The sequence below is a fragment of the Gouania willdenowi genome, chromosome 1 (assembly GCF_900634775.1).
Source record: "Gouania willdenowi chromosome 1, fGouWil2.1, whole genome shotgun sequence".
NCBI classification, from domain to species: Eukaryota; Metazoa; Chordata; class Actinopteri; order Blenniiformes; family Gobiesocidae; genus Gouania; species Gouania willdenowi.
Genome location: NC_041044.1, coordinates 7,777,077 through 7,800,859, shown reverse-complemented (window position 1 = coordinate 7,800,859; position 23,783 = coordinate 7,777,077). Strand labels below are relative to the sequence as shown.

At 39.4% G+C, this 23,783-nt stretch overlaps 1 protein-coding gene across 31 annotated transcripts in view; it reads left to right on the top strand.

Annotated features, from left to right (window-relative positions):
• Positions 1–23,783, top strand: part of cacna1ab (calcium channel, voltage-dependent, P/Q type, alpha 1A subunit, b) — a 191,650-nt gene that overhangs the window by 39,320 nt on the left and 128,547 nt on the right. For all 31 annotated transcript variants that reach the window (XM_028446764.1, XM_028446747.1, XM_028446613.1 and 28 more), the window contains exons 2-3: positions 9,471–9,576; positions 10,448–10,587. In XM_028446764.1, coding sequence (XP_028302565.1) covers positions 9,471–9,576; positions 10,448–10,587 — 246 coding nt within the window. The remainder of the gene's footprint in view (positions 1–9,470; positions 9,577–10,447; positions 10,588–23,783) is intronic.

Below are 23,783 nucleotides of genomic sequence, written 5' to 3'. Positions count from 1 at the left end.
GCATAATTTGAAGGTTTTTTGTCCTCTGCAGCTTCTAAATTCATACCACCTTTAATAATTCAGTGAATGGCTGGATTGTTAAAATAGCACAGGACTTCAGATGATGGTTGACCTACTAAAGAAGCTACAGAAGCAAAAGTTACCTCCTAAAGTTGAAAATCAGCAAAGAAGTCTGTGTTGTGGACTGTTGTACTCAATGTTATATTTGAACTCCTTTGAGTCCTTGAATCATACAGACAATTTTGTCCTTTAAGCAAAAGACTTTTAAACACTCACCTGACTGAGTGAGACTTAAATAGATACTACAATATACATTAAGTCTTTACGCAAACATATCTTAAGAGCTTTATAAAAATGACTCATTTCAAGCAAACCTCAGCAAAAAACACGAGACACAAGCACGCCAAAGGATTTACCTTCAGCATTTCTAATATGTTCACATTTACCAGTTCTAGACGGACCAAAATGTGTTACATGTCATTATATTTTACCCATGCCGTCCACAGTGGGAGCAGCGTCGTGGAAGTGCTGCAGCTCGTTAACGGGCCCATGTTATGCTAAGTTAACTTTTCTGTGCTTTAAACGTCATAAAAATGCTTTTTGGGCCCAAAGTGTTTTTTTCATTGATTCCCTCAATCGTTCGTTAGAGGGTGATTTGCTCCTTTCTTACTGCAGGGCGAGCACAAACACCTCGCTCCAATTCGATGACTCATTCCCACTTTGATGACAAATTTGAAGCGGCACTGAGCTGGAGAAGCCACGCCTCCTGGAAGCTCTCTGCTGTGATTGACATGTAAACAGACACGCCCACGAAGGTGAGCATTTCAGCGTCCTTCGCGCAGTGCTGTGTATGTATTTTCTACGGTCTATGTATGTACCGGTGAACGCCCCGCCCCCGTGCTCTGTCTCGTGTTTATAAAGCAGCATGAGCTCGGCTACACAGTGGGTGGGAAGAGGGCGGGCCGTCCTCTGGCCCTACGTCACCGTGCGGGGAGGAGGAAGTCAGTGTCCCGTCTATAGACACGCCCACTCATGAATAAATCAGCCTGTTTGTGTAAAGTTGCTCAGAAAGTGACTTTTCAGAGGCTAAAACAGGCGAGTTTGGAAAAATAAACCTCAAATACTATGTTTATGGGGTTCTTAGAACAAATGGAGATGGATGAAAAATAGCATGACATGGTACCTTTAAGAAAAACTTTGACAGACCTCAGACTTCTATTCACTATTTTCATACTATATATAACATAGAGCCACAGTTTAATCCTCTACAAGAGTAAATAACTAAACATTGACGACAGATGATGATGGTGACTGATGCACACTGATCATTTCTGAATGCAGGAATGTAAGAGGTCAATAAAATCAGGTTTTCCGCTCCTGTTACATTGTTTTGCAATGACGGCCTGTCATATTAAAAGTGTTTGGGAAACTCCATGTTCCATGTCCTTGGCTTCAGACCGCCTTCATTGACACTCTGCTTTGGGTCAATTTATGCGCAGTGGGCGTGTCAGGAGCCTGGACTGGAGAATACGCGCAGGAGATAGGCGCGTAAAAAAGTGCTTAAATCATGACCGGTGAAAACGGCCCGTTGACCTTTATTTAATCATGTGTAACTTAAGCTGCGATCAGACGTGCAGTTGTGATGCCTTAAATGCTGGGGTTACACAGAGGCCCGACACATGGCAAACACCAGTGCCGCCACGAGTGCGGCAAAAGTTTCTTAAAGGGTTTATTTTTGGCTCCACACACACCCAAATATCCCATCATCACTTTTTGTTGAGTTCACATCACTCCACCCATCAGGTCACGGGCTGCTGTTATGGGACTGTATACTGCCCGTACACGTCAAAAACTTTTCAATGAGTGCTACAAATGCTACGCACTGTTATAAACCTTTTGCAGTTAGGTTGCGTTTTATTGTGAGTGCCACGAATCATTTCCTAGGCTCTTTCCTCCAGTTGCATCATGGGAGATGGCGCAAGTGGTCGTCTGTGTGTGTGTTGGAGACAGCTCACTGTGTGGACAGTTTGTTTTGTGTACTTTAGTGTGTGTGTGTGTGTGTGTGTTTGTAGATTTTAAAAGAAAATGGTGGAGCGAAAGCAGGCTGAGCAAATAGATGAAGGCTTAAATTCTTACAGTTCTCGTTGCTGTTTGTAAGACGCTAACGAGCAAAGATGAAAATCACAAACCAAAAAGGTGGGGGACAAGAGAGAGAGAAAGACGGGCAGCCTTTTATCTTTCATATCTATATATAGCATTTCATTGGGAGGAAGAGAGGCAGCGGCGGGAATCAGAGGGAGAGGATAGAAACAGCACAGGAGCAAAGAGATTTCTGTAGTTTTAAAGTCCCAAAAGTAAGAAAAAATGAAAGTGAGTGTGTGTTGATGAAGTTTTGTGTGGTGTGTTATCATACAATTCCATCCATATGCACAGAATGTACACACTTAATAGATAAAATAAGTTTTTGTGTGAGCATGAGAAATGCCCAGGAATTCATGAATTTACAAGACTGTAAATCATTTCTGTGTGTGTCACATGTGTATGGAGCCAAATGTGTATTTAAGCAATGGTTATTCAAAGTAATATAACAATAAGATAAGTACGTATTTTAAAACGCAGCTAATCGTACTATTTTAAGTCTAATTGAAGTCCAAATTTAGAGGCTGTCTGACTGCATTCAGACCTGTTTCCTGCCATGCCTCAGCAATGAATGTGTGAGTAGGAGGAGAGAGAGAGAGAGAGAGAGAGACAGCCTGCGTCACTTCCACAAAGGAACTGACTCATGCTGAGTCAAGTGCTGCACAGTTTCATTTATTTAATAAAGCTTCATTTGGTGTGATTTAAAATCCCCTCCCCCCACCCTCACCCTCATCAGGCTCAGCTTCTGTAAATCACAGCCTCAGCACCATCATCAGCTGAAATCACACACACACACACACTGCAGAAGCAAACAGGTATGCAAGGTCAGACACAGCAGCGTATCGTACCTTTTTTTTTTGCCTGATGGCATTCAAAAAGTTTCTCTTTGGAAAGTTTGCTTACTCCAATGAAAAAATAACAACGATATGAAGTAAAACTCATTTTACATCTTTTTTTTGAATCACGTGTCGAACTCAAGGAACAAATCTGGCACTTTAGAACAGTCTTTCTCAAAGAGTGGTCCGGGGACCACCTGCAAATACATTTTACATAAAGTAATAGGCCTAATATATTTATTGATTAAAAGGATTTAAATTCATACCATTTCAAAACTGTGTGAGCTCAAACTGTGTCAGTAATGAGGGAGATATTTTTTACTTTGCATGTGATTCAGACGCCTCTGGTGGTTCAGACGCAGGTAAAACAGATTTAATGTATGTTGAATTGCTTTCTCGGGATTCCATGCATGTGATTTGTGATGTTTTTCTAACTATGGCTCGTTGTTTATAAATGAGGAAAAAAAATTACTTTAAAATTCTAAATAACTATCAAATCACAATACTAGTAAAATTGCAATAAATCAGTATAAAAACATCTTAACCCAGCCCCTTAGGGATGCATGATATTGGATTTTTGGCCAATATCCGATATGCCAATATTTTGCTGCTCATTTGGCAATACCCAATACAGATACCCCCCAAACCACACCTAATTACAGTGATCATTTAGTTTCTATAGTGGAAATAGAATACAGTTATTCTGCAGACTCTTTATCATGTTTGTTCACTGGCAAATGTAGACATAAGACAACGCTTTTTGTCAAAGCGAAACCAAAAAAATCTTGTACCTCTGTTGATTTACAAACACTCCTGCAGTCTGCTTCCCACTTACAAAATGGCTGTGCTTAGTCCCGCCTCTTCACGGGCAATGTCGCATCTATGTACATGATAATCAAGGACGAAAAGACTGTTATTTTGCCGGTTAATTATATCGGCACAATGGCCAATGTCTGATACTTAATTTATAAGCCAATATTGGCCAATAGACAGTGAGCACTAGGGTTGGATAGGCAGGGCGTTGCAAATCGAGACCACCAATGTCAACATCAATGACAATTTTATCAGTTTCTGCTGGCAAGTGTTAATTCAATTCAATTCAACTTTATTTGTATAGCCCAATTTACAACAAAGTCATCTCAATGCGCTTATCAAAATATAAAATTCATAATAAGAAAGAAAAAAATCCCAACAAGATCCACATGAACAAGTGTTTAGCCATCTAACAAAATCAACATCGTAAAACACTATAAAAGAAACATAAACAATTATTTAATATCGCCTCCATACTCTCCCAACAACATATATCTCATGACACGGCAGCACATCTGTTGTTTGTGTTGGAAACACATTAACACGGAGAAAATGACAACAACAACAACTCGGAACAGCCTCAGTGAGGAGCATCCACAAAGCTAATCCTTTCTTTCACTGTAGAAAATATGAACAATTTTCTGACCTTACCTTTGCTGAAGGTCTGGTAGCTCAGGTGTTGGTCTCCCATCTTTTAAAAGCTGTCGTTTTTCCTCAAAATAAAGTTTCTTTATTGTCTCTAGCGCTGTCATCATGACTGTAGTGTTATCCCGCCCACTAGCTAGAGAACGTAGCAGCTGTAGCAGCCACGCTGGCTCAATTCAATGCACTGTGAACTTACGTATAGCATTTAGCATAGCATGGTTACGTCCAAAGGCAGCGTAGAGAGCTGCCTTTGGACGTAAATGGTTTTCAGAGCTGCAATGTGCTTTTGGCCTCCTCCTGCCTTACAGCAGAGTGAGACTGTGCAGCGTCTCTGCCGTACCAGGAAATAGGGATGTTTAATCATTTGGGCTATGAAAGCACAAAATGCGGACACTTTCAAACTTATAGGTTCTGTAGGCTATGGGAAATGGAAAAATAAGTAATCTATAATTATATTATAATTAAAACAAATAATCGAAATATCAGTTCACCCTTGGGTATAGTTACAGCCTACCTTGCCTACCCTGACTGCACTTCACTGCCGATAGAGTATGGATCGGGCTGCATTTTTTCATCAGAGACAGCCCGAAACCCGACCCGAACACAACAGATATTCAGACAGCCCGAGCAAACCTATTTTTTTTCCTCATACAAATTACATTCAGTATTTACGTTTGTTTAAGTGGTAAGCCCGCTTTTATTAACAAACAACTGTTGATATTAACAGAACAAATCAGTGCATACGGTAACAAGCGAACATCTAAAACAAACAGGCTTGCAGTGTGCGCAAGAGACCCAGTGGATCTATTTCCATGATCCACGTATCAAAGGTAAGGATAATCCATATTGTTGTACAGAAAAAGGATAGTTTCAACAGCGGATGGCTTCAAAGCTGTCCCTTTCTGCTTGATGGTCCAGCCCGCAGCGCTGAAGCTGCACTCACTGCTACTGCTGCTGCTGGCACGAATGCCAAGAACGCTACGCGCCAGGATGCTATGTGACCAAACCTGACCACCAGTTCCAAATATCTGTCTGAACCCTACCCGACCCATCGGGTATTGTCGGGTCATGTTGGGCTTAGGTCGGGTGTCCATCCGATAACGCGCCAAAAATATTTTTAACATCACTTTCAAAATTCAAGCAAGACTTCAAATGTACTTACTTTAGCAAAACTACTAGTATCAACATGACTTGGAAGACTGAGAACAGTCACAGATATGTTGATGTCTGCATGGGTCACCAATGTGGGATGTTGTGCAAGTCACTAAACCCTAACTGCTCGTGTTGTGTGTCAGTTTGGATAAAAGCGTCTGCTAAATGAAATTGTAGTCTCTTAACTTGTAACTGTAATATCCAAAATGTTTAAATATCTCATATTCTCCCCTCGCCCATGCCGTCTCACCAGTCTGTTTGGAACAAATCAAAAACACAAACCAAATAACGCAGTGTTTGTGTTGAGTTTCTCTTGGGTTCAGAGGTTTATTGCACAGGTCAACCTGGGAGTTTGTTGTTAAATATACTGATTATGCTAAGAGTTGGGAAATGTATTGGACAGGGCGGAGATTGCTCATAGCAATCAAAAAGCTGCTTTAATTGCCAAGAGAGCAACACTCACTCACATTTTTGCAGTGCTCACATTTTGTGGCGGCCAAAATGTTCTGCTCTCTAATTGCTTCTGTTTGCTCAAAGATTTACCCTCTTCCTCTTCCTGTCAGGAACAGTTGGATGTGGTAGTGGAAAAATGTCAAGATAACAAGAAATGATCGAGAGGAACTTTCAATTCTCAAGAGAAACTCCACATAAAACAGTTTTCCTAAAAGGATGAAAAAGTACAACATCAACATTTCAGTCTTAGTGCCAGAGAACAGCTGGGCCAGAGTTTGATATTAATGTTCGTGTTGTTTCAATGTGGACAGCATAGACACGCACACACACACACACACACACACACACACACACACACACACTTACACACGCCGTGTCCGGTCATAGTGTCAGTGTCATGGTTGTGTTTAGTGAACATGACAGCATGACAAAAATAGACATATAGCATTACACACACACACACACACACACACACACACACAGGCAGAGACTGGTGTGTGCATAGAGGCTAACAGAATAATGACTGGCCAATTAGGCACAGACTTGATCTGTCTAGACCTATCAGGTCATCTCGGCCCCTCCAGCATCCATTATATAGACATGGACACGAACACACACTCACACTCGACTGAATGGTGTGCTGTGCGTAAACTAGCTGCTCCAACAAGTGACCTCAGTGCTTTAGTTACTGTACCAGTGTAATAATGTGAGCTTGGAATGGAATTCATCTCATGTGTCTTTATGGTATTCTGTAATTTATTTTTTTTTGCCTATTTGCTAAATTTGCTAAATATCTCCATTAAAGGTGAAGTCCGCAACTCTCAGATTCCTCCCTCCCCCTCCCTCTCTGCTGCTCTCTTGCCCTGCCTCCAAACTTTCCAAAGTTCCTCCCTCAGAGGAGCTAACAAGCTAACGTTAGTCCGACAGCATCATCACAGTAATACTGTATAACATGCTCTGTTAAAAGCATGTTACTGCAGCGCTTCGCTCTTTCTATATGCACACACCAGATTCTAGCAGCAGCAACAACAGTGTCACTTACAGCAGCCAAACGGAGGCTGCTGCGTGCACATGAACAACACATTCACCACAGAGTTCAGCAGTAATTACCTTTCAAGCAGAAAAGTCACCAATTCCATCTACTACTATTTTGAGAGACCCGTCATTGTGCTACTGGCAAAAATTCTGGTTAGCTTCAAAACAAGAGCTCTTTCTTTTGTAAATACAAAAGCGTAAAAAAACGAATGGAAGACAAAAAGAGACGCTTTTGTTTTGAAAAGGGGATGTATGATTTTTGGTTTGAAGCCGGTCCCGGGACAATTTTGATTTTCCGCTCGCGATGTATCATGGGGCGGCTGAGTATGACTAGTGTGCTTAAAAAATAGTTCACATCTGGGTATTTCTCGTGTACTTAATCTTTTCATACTCTCTAATGTGAATGCAATACATACTAATTTTGACGTCAGACTTAGCATGAGTAGTACGTTAGTATGACATTTACAACGTAGCCCAAGTCCATAAAAATCTATTTAAAAAGGACAAGGTTGAAGAGTTAAATAGCATTCTCTCTTTAGTTTTCTTTCAAATATGTTTGACATACTCTTTCAAAGCAATAGAGGCCAAATTCTTAAATCATGTTTTACGTCAAATTACAACCTTATTTAATCAGGAACAGTTGCAAGTGCTTCTTGTTATCAAATTAATGAAGTTGAAGAATATCAGATCAGTGCTGGTCTCCACTGGTCATTACAGAAAATTCAGAGTCTGGCAGACAAGACCAAAACCTTTAAAATGTGATCTCAAGGCCAATGTTGTGGCAGTTTGGATGAATGAGACGGAGTCGAGCTTTAGGGTTGCTGGTCAGATGCGGACACAGGGTTTATCATGTCAAAGGGCTTTGTGGAACAGACTGGTGTGAGATCTCTGAGATTCACAAGCCTTCAGCGTGTTGAATCTGCTGCTGTTCAGCGCTCTCAGTGTTATGTACTGTATGTTGCTGATAGCGGTAGTTATAACAGAGCGGAGCCTCCTCAGGCATAGGCTTTGCTGTGTGCTATCAGTGTACGATGGTATCTGGCCTGCTTAGGGCAGTCTGACCAGAACTGACCAGGAAAGAATTCTGTGATTACCTACCAGCCAAGAGAGTTCTAGAGTACCACAACACTAATGATTAATGAAGAGATTCTAAATCCTGTGCCCTTTCAGACCTTTAACCTGAAGCCATGTACCCCCTAATCCTTCACACTTAAAAAATATAATAATATAATGTTGTATTTAGTAGATTGTGTCCCTACAGTGAAATTTGTCCCTGAATTTTACCCTATCCTGTTGAGGATAAGTACAGGTTATTATTATAAATAATAATATGTCGGAACACAATTAAATGTCTTATTCAGAATTTTCACCTGATTTATTTAATTCATTAGCCTACCAACATTTTAAGTGCAAAACAATATTTTATTTTGAAAAATTAAATCTCCCAAATATCAGTTGATTGGACATAACAATATAGCAGTAATACAACATATTCATCACCCTGAAACCGTGATATGCAACTTTGTCAAATAAGAAAAACCACTTTTGCATCAGCACGTGGTGGCAGAGGGCATCAAGCATGTTTGGCTAGCTCAACGTAATGTAGCTCTCATCATATTTTTGCTTTTTGAGATTGAGATTGTTTCTCTGTCACCACTTAAGTGTAGTCTCACAGAGGCTAATGTGTCATTTGAGGCAATTCACGTACCCTCTATGAGAATTTGAGTACCCCTGGGGGTACCTGTACCCCGCTTTGGGATCTAGGTTCTAAATCAATGAATGATAGCCGTCCATAATTGTAGCAGTAACACACATAGTAAGGAACCACCCTGGTGTACTAACAGTTTAAAATCAAGGTCAACCAACATTTAAGTGGCATTCAGTGTAAATACACAGCAAGAAGAATGATAAGTAAGGAAATAGAAATAAAAACTATATAGAACCAATCATCTGTTTTTAGTTTTAACTAGTTTCCTCACTTTTCCTCTATGTGGCCCTGCATTTTTGATGTAATATTTTTAGGAAATCACAACTTTTTAAAAACTCACCAAAATAGATGTACAGTACTTCTCCCATGTGATTATACCATGTTAAAAAATCAAATATATACATGTGGTATTTGTGGTGGTAGCGGAGTAATTGTCAAAGGTGTTTTACTGTTATTGAACAGTTTGGCATTAAAGAGAATGACAAATCTGTGCACATACATCAGCAGAGGAAGAAGAAAGCTGCATTGATCTGTGCCAATGCCAATGCCGTGTGTGTGCGTGTGTGTGTGTGTGTGTGCGTGTGCGTGTGTGCGTGCGTGCGTGCGTGCGTGCGTGTGTGCAGTGCACGTGAGGTGTGCACATGTTGTGCTATTTGTCTGTGATTGTTAACCTTAACGCCAGCTCTCACTCCGTTTGAATGGATGATCCTCACCACCATCATTGCAAACTGTATCGTCCTGGCTCTAGAGCAGCATCTTCCTGATGGAGACAAGACGCCTCTATCTGAACGACTGGTAACACACACACACACACGTATATATATATATGTATATATATATATATATATATATATATATATATATATGTATATATTGTGTAAGAAGATATCGCAATATTAAATATATCACAAGATATATCGTATCAGTACAATCTACTACATAGCAGGTTGTTATGGTTTGTTTTTATTTTTTTAATATTACTGTTTAGTTGAAAATATCATACCCAGAGTAATGTTCAGAGTTAAAGTGTATGTACAGCCTAAAACCACTTTTTTCTGCTGAATGCATATATGATTAGGTCTGAAGTAATGTAGTTTATTGATAGTTGTCCCACTTTTCACATTTTAGACAAAGTTTTTAAATTAAGCGTTTTTAGTTGTAAAATGTCAGTGACTGTCCTCTATGGGTTGAACGGCAGTTATTGCAATTCAATTTTACTATTGGCTGAGATTAGATCAGTCTTTTTGGATCAGTGAAGTCACTAATCGTCACTGTTGGCCCCGCCCCTTTAATAAAAGATGGGAGGAGGGACTAGGTTTTCCTTCGTGATCATTGATTGACAGTTCCCTGCGGAACTGTACAGCGCTGTGGAGGCAGGGCTGCTGTGATTGGGCGTGTCTTAACTACTCTAGAGCTCCGCCCATAGTCAAGGCATTTTTGGATTAAGTGGCAGGTCAGAAAAAACCTTGGGGTGTACTTACACTTTAAAGTCAAATAAAAGCATGGGTATTTTTCCAACAGCAATCTTTTTCTTTGTTTTTTATAGCATTGCATCGTTATCGGGATCCCATTATCATCTATCACCTTGTATTGTAACAGTGTATATATATATATATATATTGTTTTATTTCTCTCTCTCACTCTTTACGTCCTTCCCCCCATACAGGAGGAGACTGAGCCCTACTTCATAGCCATCTTCTGTTTTGAGTCTGGAATAAAGATCCTCGCTCTGGGCTTTGCGTTACACAAGGGCTCTTACCTGAGAAACGGCTGGAACGTCATGGACTTTGTAGTCGTGCTTACTGGGTGAGTCCACAGATTTCTTTATACATGTTTTTTAAATGTGTCATTTTTAAAGACATGTTTTTGTAAAGGTTTGCCTAAGGACTTTCTAGTTTGGTCTGTGTTTGTAGTATTTTTCAGGGTAACAGAAGGGCAACCACATAAAAAAAATACAAAAATGATCTCAAGCCTGTTTTAAGTTGCTGCAGAAAGCTTCACAGACCCTCATTCCATCCATTAATGCTCCCACCTTGGAATGGATGTTACCAAATACATCCACGAGTCTCAAAACCTTTTTAAGCACAATGAGCGTACAAAAATATGCCAACTTTCCAAAATATATTAATATGTAACTTTTTGAGACCAAATGAGAAGATGGTGAAATACGCTTTATTTGTATTTTCTGTAACACAATTTATTGTCTGCTGAAACTAACCACGCTAAGCAAACCAGGGGGTTTAGTAAGTTTGAATAGAGTTAATGGTAATTATCTGTTCAATTTGTTTAATAGTGAAAAGTGTCACCAGACAAACCCTCAAAAACCTTTATCTGCCAAATCTGGCATCAAGCCACCACACATAGGACATATAAAAATATACCTTGTATATAAAGCACTGCTTTTTAAAACGTATTCAATGTGAGCAACAAGCAGCAACGAGGACAATGTGTGTGTTATGTTGGTAAAAAAAAATAGTATTAGCCACTGAATTAAGATTTCAAAAACATATGATTTAATTTTTTTCAAATATTAAAACATCGTAAAAGAATTTTCCACATCTCCATTCACTCTTCACCCCGGAAAGCAGTGTGTTTGTGTGTGTGTGTGTGTTTACGTTCACACAGGCTCAGCAGAGGTCTGGTTTGACAAGGATAGTGTGTGTGATCAGAGCCCCTCCCCGCAGTCCCCATCCTTCTTTAATGAGGACACACACAATACAAACACACACACACACACACACACACACACACACACACACTGGAGCAGAGCCCCTCTGCGGGGAGCAGCAACCAGGGCAAAGGGAAATGTCACTCCTCTCAGAGATGTGGGGGAAGCAGGTTGTCGTTATGGCGATAGCAGCCAAAGGGCAGCTCAGCATCTTCCATCGTTCTTAGATTTTTTTCTCCTTCTTGTGATGTTTATTTCCATCTTAATTTAACATAAATGAACAATCTTAATAATAAAAACATCAAACAGCAGTTATAGCATTAATTAGCACTAGCATGGTTAGCTTTTGTTGACAGATGGGATTTACTAGCTATTAGGGATGTATAATGAGAAGGATTTAGTGATTCCGATGCTTTATCATTTTCTGCTTTTCGATCCGGTTTCTTATCGATTCCAAAAAAGGCTGAAAAACAAGTAGTACATGAGTTCAGAAAAGAATACAACCTGGTTTATTAAAATAAATATCAGGTTTATTCAAATAAATCTTAATTATTCACCGCTGAGAATAAACAATACTCCAATGAGTGAAATGAGTCCACAAGTCAAGTGGCTATTGGCTTAGGATAATAAATTTAGCTCATTTTTGTCATTACCACACAACATTGGCCAATTAATAAATCCCTTAACTGCCAAAACCAGCAGGGTGCTTTTATTGTGAAATATATAGGTATGCTGCTACATCCTGCCACAGAATTAGCTTACCTGAGTGACAACACTGAATTCACACTAACCATGACGAATTATTGCTCAAACCATCCTAACACTACGTTATAAGTGCATAAAGAATGCTTTTGACTGGACGTGACAGTATGTAGAACAGACGTGCTGAGTCAGGTGTGCTATCATGAACACACACATACTGCAAGCATGACTCTGGCTTTCATTCACATTAACTAACCAAACTACATCAACATGAGTAAACACCATTGGATTTTATACAGCACTTTATCATAGACACTCAAAGCGCTTTACAGAATTAAGGCATTATTTTTTCACTCCACACTTAGTGGTGGTAAGCTACTATTGTAGCCACAGCTGCCCCGGGGAAGACTGACGGAAGCGAGGCTGCATAGTGCGCCATCGGCCCCTCCGACCACTACCATCACTCACTCACTCACACACTACATTCATACTAGGCAATGTGGGTGAAGTGCCTTGCCCAAGGACACAATGACAGATACCACTGGGGCACCTGGTATTCTCAGTGGTCTCCCATCCAACTACTAACCAGGCCCAGACCTGCTTAGCTTCAGAGATCTAATAAACTATGCAAGAACTGGTTAATCACGCTTCTAGTTTAGTTATCACTTCATATATATTTCTATACATCTAGTTATTATTATTATTATTATTAATAATAATAATAATAATAATAATAAAATGTAGTTAAAGTATATTTTAGCTGGCACACCTTAGTTGTCACTAATCCTGGCTAATCTGTATTTGGTCAATGACGTAGGATTTTTACCACATGATATTTCATGGGCATCATCAGGCAAGGTTTGCATAAATATTATAATGGAAATAAAAATAGAAATATTTTTGAAATCTTACATAGGACTATAATATAACTAAAATTGGGCAGAAAATAAATTTGAATAGATTTAGAGTCATTTTAAAGATTTTTTTCAAAACAGCAGTCATTGGCAGACAGTTGCACCACATGGTATTTTGACTCTTAGAATAACAGAATAAATTAAAAAAGTAATTTAGTAAGTAACATTAAAAAAGATTAAATCTAAGTGAGCGCATATATATTAAGTTACTACATGTTTGGTATCTTTTTATGCATTTAAACCTTTTTTAACTGAAAGAAATGGAGTTTGAGATCATATTTAGGTGTCACGTCATTGACCCAGTACAGTATAACAAACATGATTTTTATTATCCAAAAAAGGTTGGAAACCAGTGCTTTAAAGCCAGGGTTTTTTCCACACATGTATATCTATGTCAAGTACATTTCCAAATATAAAAGGCATAAAAAGAACATTTATATTGGCCTTGTATGCTGGTCTGGTGATGTTACCATCTCATAGTATTCCCTCTGGATCTGTTCATGTTATTGAGATTAACTGCACTGTACGTTGAAGTACAAGTTTAACCAATGGCCTGCCTAATAACCCTTACCCAAAAATAGAACTTAAATAGTCCTACCTGCTTTAGCAACAAGCTGTTTCACACCTGCTTGTGAGCTCAGAAAGTCATTTCTTCTGCTTTGAATCATGTTTTATGTAGAGGTTTTGATTTTCTGTTTCAAAATTTCCTCAATTCTGTTTCAGAATTTACCCATTTTGTGTTTTGTTCTGATTCATCAAATGTCCTTACAGTCTGTTAAACATCCCGAAATCGTGCCAAATATGCTTAACACAGTTAATTGAGTTCACTATTGTGATTCATTTTATATTTCTCCGTTGTTTTTGTGGCAGAAGAATGCACTGAACTCTTGTGATATTTAGCGTGAGATTTACTATAGTTGCTACACATTAGGTCACCCGTGGCCGATGGAAAATTACGTGGAAATGCCTGATATTGTCCCGAAATATGTTGATGAGGGTGTTTTATTGATTCATGTTTTATTGCTTTTGGCATTTCATATCATATCATATTCCATCATGTTTTGCAGGAGAACTGACAATTACATCTCCTTGCCCACCCATTCATTATAAAAAATGTGCATAAATAACTGATATTTTTTTGTTTATTTTTTGTCAATTCTGCTTTATTTTCTAAATTAAAACAACAAAAACATTATTAACAGTATTTCCCTTTCAGAAAGTAAATTTGAAAAAAATTCATCCTCTTTTTTGCCGTCAGGAAGGATGTAGAATTGATCATTATGTGGGAGTTCTTATGAGCTTCAATGGTATTATTTGCACAACCAAGGGTTTTTCAGGTGGGCCACATGTGCGTTTTTCTATGATCAGTCCACAGTTTTCCATGTAGCACATTAGATTAAGTTTCACTGTTGTAACAGTTGAGTTGTAGGTTTAGGTCCTAGTGTTTCATTACTTTGTGGGTTTGAGTCCCCTCTGTCTCTGTCTCTGTCAGTGTGTACGCACAAGAGAGTGAGTAGTTCTTCTCATCCCTCCTGTTTCCACTTAGGTGTTCCTAATCTCCTGATGGCCTTCCCTCCCTATTTAGAGGACTGCGTGTTTTCTGTTGCTTTGTTTGTGTGTGTTTGTCCCTGCACTGGGTGGTGTGGAGCACTCTCCTGCATGCGGGCCCTGCGGTGCAGTCGTGTCTTGGCGAATGGGCTTGTCCCTGGGGAGGTACGGCTTCGTGGGGTGCGCTGGGTCTTGCCGCTTGGCCGCTTGGTTGCTGATCGTCTTCTCTCACGATTGCGATGCTCTCGGTGGTCGACACATGCTCTGCTCGAGTGTGAGCTGCCGGGGCTTCACCGTGCTCTCTCGCTGCGCCACTTCTCAGCTACATACGCCCATCGCGGCTAATCTCTCATCCAAAGCTGCAGTGCTGCCAACTACAGGGCACCAGTTGATCACTACACTACAGTACAAGTCCGGTAACCAAGGGAGAACTCCACAACAGTGTCTCCTAGCAACCCCCGTTGAAAAACACAATTGATGTACATATACGTAAATTGCAGTGAACGTTTGGATTTGAAATGACAAATATGTACAGTACGTCAATGGCAGTCAATGAGTTAATGTTGTACAGAATTACATTACAAATTCTATACGTCTTTGTAATCCTAAGAAACTCAGCTAAAACTGTAGCCAACCCACATTCAGAACAAAAGACCACAGCTCACACACCAAGCCATTATGTTCAAAGAGGGAAAAGTCAACTCGGCAGAAATCTGCATTTTTCCACTGCTGTGAGTCACAAAATAAACACAGAGCTCAATAACAAGAGCCTACATGAAACTACAGGCCAAGATGAATCCACTGATATAGTAAGTAAGTAAATTAGTAAGTAAGTTATTTATAAAGTGCTTTACTCAGATAAAAACCACTAAGTGCTGTACAAAACAAAGGTGAATTCAAAAAATCAGGAGCAGCATCATAAAAAGGATTTAAAACAAAAGGAGCAACATCATAAAAAGGATAACAGAAGTTAAAAATCTTCAAATGCTTTTTAAAAGAGTCCACACAGTCAAGCTTACAGAGGGACTGGTTCAAGTCATTCCAGAGTCTGGAGGTTACAGCCTGGAACGCCAGGTCTCCCTGGGTTTTAAAATCACTTTTAGAGATTTTTAGGAGACCCTGGCCTTAAGACTGAAGGCTGCACCCTGAAGTGTAGGGGCAGCAATATACTGAGGGACCTGACCATGCAAAAACGGAAAGTCAGGACTATATACAGGTCGGGTATGTTACGTACCAAAACAACGCTACAAAATCAGAAAATACACCGTGGAAAAAGTCAGCAATGATGACAAATTGTGTCTTACCTTTGTTGTTTCTTATCAAAATTTGCTCCAATGTGCATAAAACTCCATATTTTGATAAATCTAAATCATGTAGTCAGACAGATACCGCCATTACACACATTTGAGCACTTCTCAGCCGAGAAATCAGTCCAATGAGCGCTTAGTGTCTCTTACTCTTTATCCAGCTCTGATTGGCCAGTTCTAAAGCCCACCCTCATATTTGATATCACCAATTTTTACAAGCTTTGAGCTTTGCAGCGCTGTCAAACATCCTGATTGGTCAAAGCATTGCTGAACTAGACATATGCGTAACAGCACCATAGAGAGGAACCAAAATGAATATTGTGCATAGCACCGTAAAGACCTGAATAGAAACTTATATAAAAACGTTGGCACAGTTTTGGCAAAGTGGGCTTCCGCCAGAACTTTTTTGTACAAAAACATGTATCTTTGGCCTAGTGTTTATTATTATCACCAAACTTGCTGCAGTTGATGTCCACACATTAGTTCAATTATTTCTGCTTTTACAGACTTCGATATTGATAATTGGCTTTATATTTGATGTAAATCTCTAGTTTTTTGGGGGCGGACTACAGATTTCTGTATTTAAAACATGATTTATTGTCACCCAGTATCATATATTTCCAAAATTTCAAATCATCTGTAACCACTAAGGGTCCTACTTCAATCTGAAAAAAAAATTAGCCATGTAGGTCATGTAGAAGCTTAGAAAAACATTGTTTGTTATGGGTATGTGATTTTTGGTGAAAGTGGCTGGGGCTTAAGAGGTTAAGTACCCCAACTTGTGACTCAGGGACCCCAGGTTTCACTCTAGTTTGAGAAAGACTGTCTTAAGAGACTAATTCATGTTTATTTTATACTGTCAGTTATCAGTGAATATATTTTTTTAAATAGTAATTTTAAAAGATATTCGAAGGGACATACATTCTGTAAATTATATATCAGCATTTTTTAAGTTAAAACATTAAACCATGTCTCGGTGGACTAGCACGGAACAAAAGGTGTGAAGATATTAAACAATCTTCAGCTTTAGATTTAAAACAAAGTGCAGCCACATTTGAAAATCCGTGTACCCTTTGTTCTTTGGTTCAAAATCAAAACAACAAATAAATGGTGTGGTTATTTAGTTTTACTGACTTAAAAACTAAACAGAAATACAGAAAAATCAAAAACCAGACAAGCAAAAAAGCTGTAATGAATTTTGCAAAAGTGTCAAATGTTTAAAAAAGTTCCAACATCTATTGTTACTCACAGTTGATAGTCAGTCACCAGTTTATCTGGATACTATTTGGACCGTAACACTGTTCGGTAAAGTTGGCAGATATTCACAGATTCAGACTTCCAGCATCAATAACTCTTTAACGAAACTTCATAGACACATAAATTACACCTCTTTGTGTGAGGTGGACAACATGCTACAAGATCATTTTATCAAACGCAGCAGAGTAAAAGTTTTCCCCCATCTATGGGTCCCCTCTGTGTGGTGAGCTTAAAACATGAAGCTCTCGTCATATTTTCCCTTAAATATCCAAATATCACACAAACCGAACAAGATTAAATTTTAAAACAGAAAAACGCTGCTTGTTTGGTTTTTGATTTTTCTGTATTTATGTTTAGGTTTTAAGTCAGTAAAACAAACACACAAAAAAACTGTTTATTTGTTTTTTGGATTTGGTTTTAAAACAGAATAACCAAAAAACAAAGGGTGCACAGATTTTTTAAGGACCTTCAAATGGTTTACAGTAATTAACTCACGTTGGGCATCTGTTGTTGTAGTTTTAGCTGACGTAGCAGACAAGCTTATCAAATAAAACTGATGAAAATTTAGTTTGTTTTTTTCGAAATTCATGAAGTTGTATATGCAGTGGGCTGCTGTTACAGAAGAGTATGCAGACGTTAGAGTTTTAAAGGGTTACGAACAGAGCAGAGAATCGAGAAAATGAACAACTCAGCGAATACGATATTGTCATTGCCATTGATAAAAAGAGTGAACCGGGGGAAACGGAGGGTGTGCAGTGAGGAATCATGCTAAGTGTGCTTCATTAGCAGAGAGTGCTGTAAGAGTCTTTGCTTAACTACATCAGACTGCCCTCACAATTAACAATCTATCAGCAATACACTGTAACGTCCGCCTATAAATTCAACTTTAAAGTGAAACTCAACACTTGCAGCAGTTTTTAGAGACGGATGGATTGAGCAGATGGAGAGATGATATGGTTTAGGAGCAGAACAGTAGTACTACTGCAGCGAGGAGGAGGAGGAAGAGCGAGACGAAGAAGACACGTGACAGCGTCTCTGTGGATAGCAGGGGGGTGATGGGGGTTCAACATGAGTTTGACTAGTAGAGAAGGTAGGAGGGATGGGGAAGGCCACGGATGGCAGTGATAGTGATGGCTGGTGCAAGATGGGGGAGGTGATAGTGATGCATGGAGAGGGAGAGAGGTTTGGAAGGGGGTGGGGGGGGGGGTGCAGGGGGAGGGCGGGGGGAGAGAGAGAGAAATGAAAAACGATAGAGCGCTCACTCAAAGGAAGGTGTGTGTGTAAGCGCTGCAGTAACCTGCTTTTCCCTGCTCGCTGTGATCAATCACTCAGCACAACCTATATAATACACACACACACACACACACACACATTCTGTATTTAGACACTGCAGGCATGCACACCATTACTATGCATGGCCTATATTGCCAATTACAGTCTTATTCCGGCCTTCGTATGTATTCATACAGAGCGCGCGGTGTAAATTAAGTGACGTCTTGGTTCAAACACACACTGTGAACTACCACCATATGTGCTGCCATGTTTTCCTGCTGTGTGTGTACATGTGCTAATATATCTGATATGATAAACCTCTCTCCCTTATTGTGATTTGTGTTATGTTGTGTTGCGTTGTGAGCATTTGTGTTGCATTGTGAGCGTTCGTGTTGTGTTGCATTGTGAGCGTTCGTGTTGTGTTGCGTTGTGAGCGTTCGTGAAGTGTTGTGTTGCGTTACATTGTGAGCGTTCGTGAGGTGTTGTGTTGCGTTACATTGTGAGCGTTCGTGTTGTGTTGCGTTGTGAGCGTTCGTGAGGTGTTGTGTTGCGTTACATTGTGAGCGTTCGTGTTGTGTTGCGTTGTGAGCGTTCGTGAGGTGTTGTGTTGCGTTACATTGTGAGCGTTCGTGAGGTGTTGTGTTGCGTTACATTGTGAGCGTTCGTGTTGTGTTGCGTTGTGAGCATTTGTGTTGCGTTGTGTTGTGACCGTTCGTGTTGTGTTGTGAGTGTTCGTGTTTTGATGTGTTGCGTTGTGAGCGTTCGTGTTGTGAGCATTTGTGTTGTGTTGCGTTGTGAGTGTTTGTGTTGTGTTGCGTTGTGAGCGTTCGTGTGGTGTTGTGTTGTGAGCGTTCGTGTTGTTTGTGTTCTTGTTGCGTTGTGAGCGTTCGTGTTTTGTTGTGTTGCGTTGTGAGCATTCGTGTTGTGTTTGTGTTGATTTTTGAAGTCTTGTCATGTTGTATTTCTTTGTGTTTTTGGAGTCATTTTATTTTATTTATTTTTTGTATATTTTTTGTTATTGTGTCGTTTTGGAGTCAGTTTGTGTTTTTGTGGGATTTTGTGCTGTAGGAGTCATTCTTTGTATACTTTTTTATTTTATTTAAAAAAAAAAAAAAAAACATTTGTAGTTATCTGTTGTGTTTTTGGCCTAAATGTTGCGTATTGTCCAGTCATTTTGTACATTTACTTGTGGGGCCGCACACAGTTAGACCGATTTTAGATCAATATATTTGTCATCCAAAAGGCCAGCTTGCCGAGCGCTGATCGATGCAGTTTTCATCTTAGGAATTTAAATCTATTAATCAATTTAATGGATGAATCGTTACACTCTTAATAATTTCAATAAAAAGGTAACATATGTAGCCTTATTTGAAAAGAGGAAATAAATTGTATCTATTATATCTATCTTTTTGTGAAACAGTGTGAAAGTTATTGTCCTAAAGGTGCCTCTCTCTATCAGAACCATGTTCAGGGTAAATTCCAGTAAAATCTCTTGTTTTTCAGACTTTTTATTTTGTGCAGCGGGGACAGTGTCAGTCTTCCTCTTATGTCTGGTCTCTTTCGTTTGTGCTGTGTGTGTCGTGACTGAAAGACTACCTTCTCTCTCTGTGTGTTCAAAAGTGCACGTGTACGTGCACGCTAACTTCATTCTTGGCAGAGGCACTAGAGGGGGACATACTTGATGAGGACGAGCAATAATTAGAGGAGAGGGGACACACACACAGAGTGACGAGTGTGTTTAGTATTCAGGGATGACAGTCCATTGACTTTCAGTGCCACGCTGTGATGTCACACTCTAATCTCATCATTTACAGTAGAGTCTAGGCTACTCAGTCAATTAGAGGACGCCTCTGTTCCTGTTCTGTCAATGGAGCCACTGGTCAAAGAGACTCAAACACAGGAAGCACAACAAGTCCTTCATTCGACATGAAACACTCGATTAAAAACATCAAAAAGACTAGAGACAGATTACTGTTTGACGTCAGTCAGCCCTTCCTTTTCTCAGCATTTAACAAAAACCACACACAGTTAACTTAAGTGACAGCATTGTGCCTCTATATCTGTAACTTTATCTGTCTCTGAAATGCTGTGAGATGATGCTTCTTTCAGCCGCTGTAATGTCACTGGTAGATCAACACGATCTCACAGAGAAACGTGAAACTATCACTACAGTACTCGGGTTCTCACCAGGATTTTTTCACAGCATAGGGAAAATTTTGTAGTTTATAACTCTCTGAGGGCCAAATTTTGTGAAGTCGAGCTAAAGTTATTTTTTGTTGTTGTTGTTTTTGTTCAAGTCTTACTTTAAAGCTGTAAGTTATTTGTTGAATTGGTGAAGGTGATGATAAATATAGTTAAACTACAGAAAGCCGCCACGAGAACATGTATCCAATGTTTGTTTGTCACGTAGCACAGCTGATTAGATACTGTGGATAGAGGCTGGATACCCGACCGAACCCTGACGGGGCCCGAGGGCACCGGACAGGTCGGGTTCGGACACGTATTTAGAACTGGTGTTCGGGTTCGGTCACGTAGTGTTGTTTGCGCTGCAGCATTCTTTTTTTCCTGCTGCAGCAGCCCCCACTGATCCGCAGTGGATGTAGAATAGAGCAGAGGACATTTTTAAAGGAATACACCGTTGAAACATTACTTTTACTGCACAATTACATGGATTATCCTTATCTTTGATGCACGGATTATCTAAATAGATCCGATGGGTCTCTTGCGTGTCTGTCGTTTGTGTTTCACTTTTCCTTGTTACATCAACTTTTTCAACTTTTACTGATTTTTAGAGCAACCCAAAGCAGCACAAGTTGTCACTTTGACTGAAAAAGCTGCGAAATGATCCTTAATGCTTCATTGCTATAGAACTCAATGGGCTGAAATGGGCGAAACACATCATCAATGAGGTCATTTCAACATGGCGGCGCGCAGGTATTCACATCCGTGTACGCTCGTATATAATGATCTGTTGGAAGTTATAAACATGACAAGCAGCTTCATGTGTGGCTACACGCTACGTCTGGTTGAAGCTACACTGTTTATATTGGGCGATGCACACAGGCAGCATCGGGGGCAGATAAGTGACTGCAGGAGTTCTTGGGGTCCTCAGGTAAAGGCGGGAACATTTGAGCAAATTGCCTCTATTAAATAAATGGTGCAGCTGATGTATGTGTTTCTGGGTTTTTCTGATTAAAAAGAGAGTTAAAACAACCCGCGTGCGCCTGGAAGTCCCTTTGTGTGCAACAATTATCACAACGATACCGATTAAAAACATAAAAACAACAGAAAATCCCCCCTATGTTGCTAAAAATGGAGCGTAGGGGGCGAAATTGCCCCGTAGGGGAGAAAAATCCGGGGCGCCTACGCTCACAGCGCTGGCGAGAACCCTGTAAATGTTTCTGTTTTTGTGATTTTGTTTCAACAAACATAACTTTTAAAGTTCTATTTTTAGATTGGAAGTGTTTTTTTGTGCAATTACAACTTATTAGAACATTTCATTCAGGGTTTGGGGTAAGGTTATGGTTAAGGTAATGTTATGGTTACGGTAATGATATGGTTAAGGTAATGTTATGGTTAAGGTAATGTTATGGTTACGGTAATGATATGGTTAAGGTAATGTTATGGTTAAGGTATGTTATTGTTAAGGTAATGTTATGGTTACGGTAATGATATGGTTAAGGTAATGTTATGGTTAAGGTATGTTATGGTTAAGGTAATGTTATGAGTTACGGTAATGATATGGTTAAGGTAATGTTATGAGTTACGGTAATGATATGGTTAAGGTAATGTTATGAGTTAGGGTAATGTTATGGTTAAGGTAATGTTATGAGTTAAGGTAATGTTATGGTTAAGGTAATGTTATGAGTTAGGGTAATGTTATGGTTAAGGTAATGTTATGAGTTAAGGTAATGTTATGGTTAAGGTAATGTTATGAGTTAAGGTAATGTTATGGTTAAGGTAATGTTATGAGTTAAGGTAATGTTATGGTTAAGGTAATGTTATGAGTTAAGGTAATGTTATGGTTAAGGTAATGTTATGAGTTAAGGTAATGTTATGGTTAAGGTATGTTATGGTTAAGGTAATGTTATGAGTTACGGTAATGATATGGTTAAGGTAATGTTATGAGTTACGGTAATGATATGGTTAAGGCAATGTTATGAGTTAGGGTAATGTTATGGTTAAGGTAATGTTATGAGTTAAGGTAATGTTATGGTTAAGGTAATGTTATGAGTTAAGGTAATGTTATGGTTAAGGTAATGTTATGAGTTAAGGTAATGTTATGGTTAAGGTAATGTTATGAGTTAAGGTAATGTTATGGTTAAGGTAATGTTATGAGTTAAGGTAATGTTATGGTTAAGGTAATGTTATGAGTTAAGGTAATGTTATGGTTAAGGTAATGTTATGAGTTAAGGTAATGTTATGGTTAAGGTAATGAATCCCATTGAAATAGATTGGTTTGCAATTTGTTCCCAGCTGTCTGATCTGAGAACCACATTATTAACATTCATAGTATATGTACTATACTATACTTTTTGTTGTTGCTTTATATATTTTTGTGTATTTTTTAGTAATCTTGTTTGTTCTTGGAGTGTTTTTTAGTTATTTTATTTGTCCTTTGTGTCATTTTGTTGTAATTTCTTTCTATAATTTTTTTGGAGTCATTTTGTACATTTTCTTTGGGGGCTACAGAAAATGTACCAGTTGCCCATGTCTGGTCTAGAGAAAGAGAAAGAAAGAGAAGAAAAAGAGTTTTAGAAAAGCATTTCTCCCCATACGGAGTTTCTGGTGTGTTAGAATAAACGCCAAATCTGACATCACAACCCCAGAACCTCTGAGTCACTGCAACAACAAGACATGGCTGAGTTTTACGTCAAGGACGGGGCTTAGCAGACGGAGAAGGTCTTTGGACAAACTCATTTTTAGCCATGTTGACTCAAGCCTTTAGGGTTAATGACGAGGACAAAAGAAAACAAAGAAAGATTGTAAAGGCTTAAGAAGCATATGACACAAACAGAGAGTTCAAAGCATTTTGAACATTTTAAGAAGCCACACACATACACACACACTGGAATGTGTCCCATGTATGATGGGTCATTTCAGCATGGAGGGAAGGGAGGGAGGGAGGGAGGGAGGGAGAGAGGGAGAGAGAGAGAGAGAGAGAGAGAGAGAGAGAGAGAGAGAGCGAGCACTTGGTTGAAAGTTGTCGTTTTGCCATCACTTCCATTACCATTATTACCCTGCAGTCATTTACAGGCTTATCCCTCCAAAACCTTCCATCTCTGTGTCCTGTGGGTTAGCTGCTGCAGGAACACACACCTACTGGTACAAACA